The 8974-nt window shown below is 37.3% G+C and overlaps 1 protein-coding gene across 2 annotated transcripts; it reads left to right on the top strand.

The window, feature by feature from the left end:
• The first annotated feature begins 62 nt into the window (after positions 1-62).
• LOC145489389 (cytokine receptor-like factor 3) lies at positions 63-8593 on the top strand. 2 transcript variants are annotated; one of them, XM_081468352.1, is made up of 8 exons: positions 63-149; positions 234-269; positions 1886-1997; positions 2366-2610; positions 3024-3108; positions 4318-4492; positions 5107-5365; positions 6084-8592. In XM_081468352.1, the coding sequence occupies exons 3-8, from the start codon at positions 1915-1917 to the stop codon at positions 6581-6583; spliced, it is 1347 nt and encodes a 448-aa protein (XP_081324478.1). In that variant the 5' UTR covers positions 63-149; positions 234-269; positions 1886-1914; the 3' UTR covers positions 6584-8592. The 2 variants fall into 2 exon arrangements, with proteins under 2 accessions (XP_081324478.1, XP_081324479.1); XM_081468353.1 differs by having other exon boundaries at positions 64-149; positions 234-1608; positions 6084-8593.
• Positions 8594-8974: the final 381 nt, after the last annotated feature.

An 8974-nucleotide genomic window follows, 5' to 3' on the forward strand; every position in this document is an offset into this window, starting at 1 on the left:
TTCGATGGAATCCGCTGCTAAGGCTCAAGTTGTGCTCCTTTTTCGAAGCTTCTATTAGGATTGTCGAACACAGCAGGGATTAGTGGTGTGGAGTTTTCTGTTTCCTAGGTTTTTTCGTTTATGGGAAATGCTATTCGACTAGGTAAAAGGTATGGAAGAATTTCTTCACCTTAATTTATTATTGAAGAAAAATCTGGTTTATTGACTTGCACGCACGCTTGTCAAATCCGCAGGTCAAATAAACTCCGATGGTTGGACGGGTTTTGCAGGTTTGTTATCAATTTTTGAAATCGCATTTCTTCGATAGAGGTTTTTGCAGGAATCGTGAATGAACAGCAATCGTTGATGGCTCTCAAGTCTTTGCTCTATTGAAAGGACTACAGGGATATTGAGATCATATCTTTTTTAGAGTTTTCCCGTATCTTTAGTTTAGCTGTAATCAGGAAGCTTATGAATATCGGCTCATCAGAAATTCAGTATTGGTTATTATTTAATGGGAGCGTTGTGAATGATTTATTACAGTGGGAAAGAATTTGAGATAAATTGTATCAATTTGTGTGCGTGGTTTTCAATGCACTATTTGCTGTTGTAAGCTTACATGTACATGGATATTTATGAGCTTCAATGAAAATCCAAAGAATTGGATTTTAAAATTCTAAACATGTTACATTTATATTACTGTGTCAGTATTCATACACCTTATACCAAAATGGCCGCCATTTTAGTATTCTTTTGTTTACTTGACAATGAGCCCTTGTTGCCTCGTTAAAGATAAACTATTCTTTTGAATTTCAAGTTTAAGAACAAGGTAAAAAGGGCTAATTTGCAAGTAAACAAAAGAATACTTAAATGGTGGTCATTTTGGAATAACATGTATAGGGAAATTTTGAAGGAATGGTGAACCTTGAGTGTTAGCGGTTTCAATATCACATGTGCCATTTATAGACCTGCCATCCCTCCTGGTTGGGTAGGAGTTTCCTCCTTGTTTTTTTCCTCAAAAACATATGGACCGGAAAACATTATAAGAATGTGGCAAAATGTAATTTAGGCTAAATTAATCTCAAAAAAACTGCTGGCCAAGGATCACTCCCTTGATATGGGGTGAGTTTATCAAATGTTATATTGGTGTTGCATAGTGTAGTAAATTCCCTCTTAATATGGAATTTGTTATCCTGTGCTATTCCAAAATGACAATAGTCATCATTGTAGGCACCAGAATTTGTGTCATAGCTTCATGTTTGGTGCCATGTTTTCACTTAATTAGTTTCCTTTGTTTTGTGGCCTTTTGTACATGTTATGTTCATTTGCATATTCTATATGTTTGGTTCGCATGTAATTTATTTAGTTAGTAGTAGTTTGAGTTTTTGTCTATGCCTTGTTCTGGATTTGCTCCAGTTTTACAGTTCGTCTTTGGTTTTGGGGTTCACCACATTCGTCTTGTAAGTTTCCTCATTTATTTCGCTTTGCCGTTTTTCTGCAGTCTTCATGCTGACGGTCGTTGTTAGTTATTTTATGTCCATTCCCGTGTTTGTAATTTTGTTATTTTCAGTTACTGTGTTCAATCTACATATTTGGTGGAATTTAACTGCTATGGCAAGATTTGGATGAGTATGATAAGCATGTGCAACAATAATCATAATGTAGAAGAATGAAGATTTCTGGGGTGTGAACGTATTGCTTAGTGTATTTAGGGGTTTGCTGGCCAGTGAGTATTGTGTGACACCTGATACAGGTTACAGTGAATGTGTTATGCGCAAAACAATTAGATCACACCAAGCTTACAATTAAATAGCTTCATGTCATGTTTTTTTTTTCTCTGCTGACTAATCTTGGATAAAAAGATATTTTATAAAATTAATGTCACATTTGTTTCTACTGCCCACAGTATGTTAGAGGCTCGAGATAGGTACTAACATGGAGGAAGAGGATGTTATGAACACCAGACTAGCAATCAAAGAATCACTGAAAAAACTTGATGAGTACACATCTTATCTCAGGTAAACTAATGCTCTTTGCCTTGATTATATCAAGTAATTTTATTTCATCTGTGTGTGATTTTACCATCATCTGTCCGTGATTTTACCGTCATTTTACCTGTGTTTTGTATTGTGAAAAGGTTGAGAAAGCTAGATAACAAGGGGATGTAACCTTTAACAGCTCCAGCTAGTTATGCATCTACCTGTATTCCTGGAACTCAACCCCCCTCCCGTCCCCCCTCCAAAAATGCTAGTGCGTCATTGGTGAATGTTCATGATTCCCACAAAAAAATTAATTTGGCCCTTGTCAATTTTAAACCCAAGGCAGCTGTCAAATGGTTTTGATTATAAAAAAAATTTGAGACTATACTTTTCTTCTATGCATGTAGATCAAGGCTAACAGACATCAAGTCCACGCGTGAAGGAGTCAAAAACAGCATCAGCAAAGCACGCACTGAAGTTGAGGAGAGATTTAAGGAAATAAAGCAAGAAATAGCACATGTATTAGAAACTCGCCAAAAAGCAATTCTAAGTACTATTGGTGAGATAGAGAGGAAGGATCTTGATCCCCTGACTAATTTGGAAGACAGAATCAATGGGCAGCTAGATAAAACTGTTCAACTTATTGAAAAAGGTAGGGAGTGATGATCAAGTATTAACTCTACATGTTAGATGCTGCTCAATATAACTCAACCAAAAATGAATTTAAAGAGAATCTGGAAACTTTACATGTATGCTGTAACTCTATTATTCTTTACTATTTTAGCCCTGGGAGGGGACTCTCATGTGGAAATGTTGGGGATGCTCACCGGAAAAGTTTAATTACACCCCTAAAAGAGACCAATCTGGGTTTGGCTCAAGCTTTATTTGACCTCCAAAAGGTACACTTTAAAATGGACAGTAAAAGTGGGGTTGTCAAAAATCAACATATTAGTGCTAGCTAAGTAAACACCGTACCTGATTACATGTAAAACAAGGCTGGGTTTTTAATAAATGTTCCTACAGTTTAAACCGAAAAAATGCAATATTACCAGTTTTCTTTTATAGGAAATTCCTCCCTTGATGAAGATGATGCTACACTCCTAAGTGAAGGAAGGAACTTGCAAAATGAGCTGCAATTTTCATCTATAAGGTTAATAAGTTTAATTTTCCTTGTAGGTCATGATTATTGATTTGGGTAGGAGTAACTAAAACTACAAACCAACTGGAATACCTTTAAATCAATTGGAGTAGGCCAGTGGGAAAAAAATTGAAATGACATTTGAGTGGCCAGTGGGTGCAAGAGAAGTGACAGTGGATCCTGTTTGAAATTGTGAGAAAGTGATGTTTTGTTCTGTGTGCACGTGGCAGTGAAGCAGTAGTACTAAGAAAGTAAACATCTCTTGAAGCAAGGTGGAAATAATTATTACCTCTGTTACCTTTTGGCTGAAGAGTGGTCGAGACATGACAGTATGGTGATGTGCTCACCAGTTTGCTGCAAGGCATGTGTTGGCTGCCTGTTATTTTGCTGCTTACAGTAAATTATTTGTTGCATACTTCATTGACGTCACATGTATTATCCTGACTCCTAACAAATCCATCTCTGGCGTGTACTACTCACTACTTCTTATCCTGCCTGCTACAACAAAATCTTTTCACAGGGATGGGTGTTAGATGAAAACTTATCAAATCAAACCTTGAAACCCATAATGATACATGTAACTAAAGATTTTGATGGTTGCCCGCTATGAGCACTGCAAAGCAAAATTAATACTTACTTTATTAGTTATAAAGAGCTCCCTGTGAAGAGTACAGTCATTGTGTTGCTGATTACTCTTTATGTGTACTACAACTTCCCAAAGGGTTGTAGCTAACATTCAACAGTGTACCAATACCATACTGGGCCGGATCTGAGAGAAGCATTCCATCCAGGAGGAGAATCAAAACTCCAAGTCACTTGAGTCACGCTACAGAAACTGAATTTTATACTGGCAGCAATAAGAGATCTAGCTGCTCCAATTTTAAGGATTGCTTCCAGGAGAAAAAAAATCATTGTCCCAGATGGGTGTCACCTTGTCTGCATACACAGTTCACCAGAGGAATAGCAAGCAACAAGGACAGGAGCTCTCAGATTAAAATTTTATGTTGTCCTTGAAAAATTTTAATACTATTGAAAGGTCATCACACATATGCACACATCTTAGGCAGTTGAGAGAATAAAGCCTGAAAAAAATTCAGGCTTGAATGAGATTTGAACCCATAACATAACATAACCCATAACTGTGATAGCAGAGCAGTGCTCTACCAACTGAGCTATCAAGCCAACTGATCATGGTTCGTATTAATTTTATTTTACCTACAGGTATCCTGATACTCCTTGCATATCACAAACCTTGTCTGTCACTTTCAGCGACAGTCACACCCAGTCAGTTCTTGATGCTGTCAATTCCATAGGAGAAGTCTCCATGACAGGCTCACTTCAAATAGCAGAGCTGGTTGAGCATCCTGGAGCTATCCTGGTTCAGTGGTTTGATGAGGTAATGTTTCTTCACTTTCACTCTTTCCATTGGATCCTGAATCAAAATGGTGGAGATTTGATCCCTGGCTAGGTTCATTGTGTTGTGTTCTTGGGTGTTACTTTCATGGTCTTGGTTTAATTCCATCCAAGTGGAGTGCTTGTAGAATACTTTTTAGTACTGCAGTTGTTGCTTCATGCTATGGAGCTGGAAATTTAGCATTAGACTCCACCTCTTTAGATTGAAACAAGCTTTGTTTACTTTCAATAGATTGCATCTCTGTAATTTAAACCTCTTTGAATATAGTGAGATCGTTTTTTTTTTTTAAATAGCCATGTTATAAATGTTCTGTAAAATATCTTGCGTCATAGGACCACAAAGTGTACAGAGATCTATTACCGCTTCTAGTATTCTTACAGTAATCAAAATCTCATTTCTCTAAGTTAAAATATTAACAATACATTATCAATATAACAAATGACAATAGTACCCTACAAGAAGGTCATTAACTTTTGTCTCTATTTTATGTACTGCGAAATATGCGCCACTGAAATAAATCATTTTAACACTTAGTAAGGAGAATTATGTTGTACTTCAGTCTAGTGACTGAACCAGGTAACTTTTGTATATTTTAGACATATTCAGATAGTGAGTCCATCACAGATTACAGTGGCGTCCAGGAATACATGCTACAGTGTTGTCGTACAGACAACAAAGGCAACAGTGATTCAGTGTTCAGCACAGTGTATTGTGGTGAGGAATCATCTCACTTGGTTTCAGATCTTGAACCTCATGTGTCTTACACTTTTCGTGTCTGTGGAAGGTTTGGAAATGAAGGAAAATGGGGATCTTGGAGTATTCCAAGGAATGGAATAACAACACTTGACCAGCATGGTAAGGATAAGAGAAAATAAAGTTATTACCTTGAGGTTTCATGTTAAGTAGTTCAGAAAATATCCATACCCCTCCCTATGGAAGGTTATTGGAAATTCTGCAAGGGATTGGGATTGAATCAAATGTCTTTTCAAACATCTGAGGGTACGGAATGATATTTCCAGGAACAACACTAATTTTGTAGATTTTCATCCACCATCTGACAAGCTCAACTGCTTACGAAAATGTCACTGTTGAGAGATGCCAGCTGGCCTAATGCCAGATAGCATATCTTAGCTATTGTTTGGGTTTTAAGGAATTACAAAGTGGCAAGTTCAGGATACAAGCCAACCAGTGAAGCAACCAGCCCATAACTTGCACACTAAAGTGCCTGCGTGCCTTCAAGCTAAAGTATTTGTGGACAGTTCAAGAGTAAATTGTATGACTCAGGGATTTTGATTTCTTTTGAAATCTCTTTTTTACGCAAATGTTTATTGCTTTCAGCTTGAAGTGATTAAGTCTAGAAGCGGCTCTCTAAAGAATTTATCGTAATATGATATGAACTTTTTGCTTCTCCTTGAAGTATCACAACACTTTCAATGAGACAGGTGACGAGAATAGAGAAGTTCATCAACTAATCTCTGTGAGAACATAAGCTGATTCTTAAAATTCCTGAGAGGGTAGTAATTAGTGATTGTAGATTCAAAGTAATGTCTTGTTGTTTTCTTTTTATGTTTAGAATGGTCTGTGGAGGACTGTCTCAACCAAAATAAACTAGCTGTGTATCAACTCAGTAACAGGAGGAAAACTGCAACAAAAGTGTTCCCTGACTGCTCCAAAGTTCTGCGATCACAAACAATGAGTTACAGACTTGATACAGCACTGATTCTCAAGATTGACGAGACTGGTGATCCCAGTAATGGTGATGGTATTGGCCTTACAACTGCATCATTTGATTTTAGCAATGCACGACAAGTCCTACAATGCCCTGGTTCAGTTAGCATAAATTCCAAAGGTGTTGTTTACGTTAATGGGACAGCCATGACAACAAGGTTACCACAGTTCAAACGAGGTTCAGTGGTCATGTTTGATGGAAGTCGCGTCTCTAAAGACAAGCTTCGGGTGTCAATCACTGTTGATGACAAGCTAGTGACTTTTGATTGGCAGGTTGACAGTGAGGGTGATGCATTTTATTTTGCCATGGGATTTCAACACTCAGGCTGGCAAGTCTCTGTCTAGAATTAAACCATCATGGAACGTTTTCTAATGTTAAGACAAAAATACTGTAGGGAGCAGTGCAGAGGACCTGTTTAGACGTTCTTGAACTTCAGTTAAAATGTCGAGATCCGCACAGTTCTCTTTATCAGCCAGTAACTGGAAATAATTTCTGTGAAATGAAGGCAAAAAGGTACAGCTGGAGATTCACAATTAACACAATTTAGCATAAATTTTCCAAAATATAGTTGCAAAAAGAATCGTCTGTCTTTTAGCCAGGTTTTATTTCTGGATAAACTGATAAAAAAAAAACCAGGGTGTAGCACAAATTCAAGTTAGGTGTATTAGGGCCTGTAGTAAAGTAATATAACATACGCCTGTGCCTTTTGAAAATCTGGTTACAGAATATCCCTGTGCTCTATACCTTACACTACAACAAAATATTCTGATTAAGAAATAACAAAGCTTTACCTCGAAATGTGATATTATAAAATGATTCTTATTAAAATTTTGCCAAATTATTTTACATTATATGATGATGATTCACACTTCTTTAACAGTGTTTCACTCTGTATTGATTTATATTTTATAAGCAACACCAAAAGTTATTTAAAATATTTCAAGGTAAAATAATTTGCTTGAGATTTCAAAATTATAGGTGTCAATTTTTATTGATTCAATACAAACTAAGGCCATATTAAGGCAGTGCAAATGTTTGAAACATTTATAGGAATTTTATGGCAAAAGTTGCTGGAGGTCACATGACCCTGACTGCAAAATGCACCCAATAAAAGAATAACAAAAATGCAGGAGTATAAATTTTACAAAATCATGTACAGTAGATACCACAGATAATTTTAAAGGATAAGGAAAATTAAGAGAAAGTGCTCTGTTGGTATATGACCTTCTTAACTGTTCTAATTTTAAACACCTCCACCCGCTCGATAAATTCTCACCATAGAATTTATAGAAATGTGACCTTGAGATAAAATTTTGCTAAACTGGAACTGTACTGATTGTGGTCTGATATTGTAATAGAATTCAGCCTTTGTTCACTGCATTCCGGTGGTAGTGTTTTTGTGTCAGTGTTTATTACTGGGATGCACTTCTGTCAGTGAAATGTCAGTGTGTGTTGTCGGGGAAAGATTGACTGACTGACTGACTGGCTAATCGACCGACCGACCGACCGAGCGACTGACTGACCGACTGGCTCAGTGACCGACCAACCGAGCCACCGATCCGGCCGCCGTTCCACCACACCTCCCCATGTACCCTGTGCGTTCCCCCGTGCGTTTTCCCCATTCGTTCCCTGTGCATTTCCTTGCGTTGCTACATGTGCTAATCCCTTTGTTCTCTGTGCGTTCTCTTGTTTATTTACCTGGTCCTTTCGTTCATTTTTTCCCCGCAATATCTGTGTGTTTCCTATTCCAACTGTACAGTTTCCTCGAGCGTTTGTTGGCTTCACCTTTTCCGGTTAAATCTGTCCTATCACTAAAGCTGTGTAACTTGAAATGTTTCGAAAACTAGAAGAGCTGATGTTACCATACCCGCGAAAGAGATATCATTATAAAGGCACCACTGCCAAATTTAAGGGGGTCTTATACTCTCAGATATGAATTTTTCTCCAAAACACCATTTTTTTGGAACATAAAGATTCAACATCCCTGTCCATTTGTAAATCGTATTTTGAAACGATTTTCCTCTAATTACTCCTGAGTTTACGTTTAAATTAAGAAATCTGAACACTTCTAGCTATATTTCAACATAGCAACACCCATAGCAGCCATTGTTTACAGTCTAAAAGTACTCACAAAATGGACTCAATTCAGTACATTTTAATGATACTTTACACAAACGCTTTAAAGATGTGTAGTTATGAGAATTTTGCATCATGGTTCTGAACACTGTTTCTTCTACCATCTTATACGCTCCTTATACTTGGTCAACATTTCTATGACTGGTGTGTATTCGGGTGTTCAATGAAACATTTATGTAAAACCTTTAAATATACCCCTCCCCCTGCCCCTAACCTCCCCCCCCCCTAATTCATAAGGCTAATTTGGGCTCTCGGAGACCGAAGTAAAACTTTAAAGCCTTATTTCTCAAAATGACCAAATAGACGGATCATCAATATCTCGCACACGATATCTCCACTGGGTTTTAACCGAACGTTGTCAAATTTTCAACGTTGATGAAGGACACAATTATCTCGGTCTTAAACCTCCAAAATTTGCGATTTATGAAATTTTGCCCCGTTATTTAGTTAATATTGTTAATATTAGTTAATATTAGTATACTTTTTCAACATTTCACGAGAAAAACCCCCTCAAAACACTGTTTTCTGAGGTTTGTCTCCTGGACAACTTGCTTATGGACAGGATGAACTTAATTCCATACTTCTCGAACCATTCTCGA

The sequence above is a fragment of the Orbicella franksi genome, chromosome 6, assembly GCF_964199315.1.
Source record: "Orbicella franksi chromosome 6, jaOrbFran1.1, whole genome shotgun sequence".
NCBI classification, from domain to species: domain Eukaryota; kingdom Metazoa; phylum Cnidaria; class Anthozoa; order Scleractinia; family Merulinidae; genus Orbicella; species Orbicella franksi.

Excerpts from the sequence above, each read along its gene's own strand:
- LOC145489389 (XM_081468352.1), top strand. The coding sequence starts at position 1,915 with ATGGAGGAAGAGGATGTTATGAACACCAGACTAGCAATCAAAGAATCA. Across the intron at positions 2,611-3,023 it reads TGTTCAACTTATTGAAAAAG|GAAATTCCTCCCTTGATGAA; the intron begins GTAGGGAGTGAT and ends TTTCTTTTATAG. Across the intron at positions 5,366-6,083 it reads AACAACACTTGACCAGCATG|AATGGTCTGTGGAGGACTGT; the intron begins GTAAGGATAAGA and ends TTTTATGTTTAG.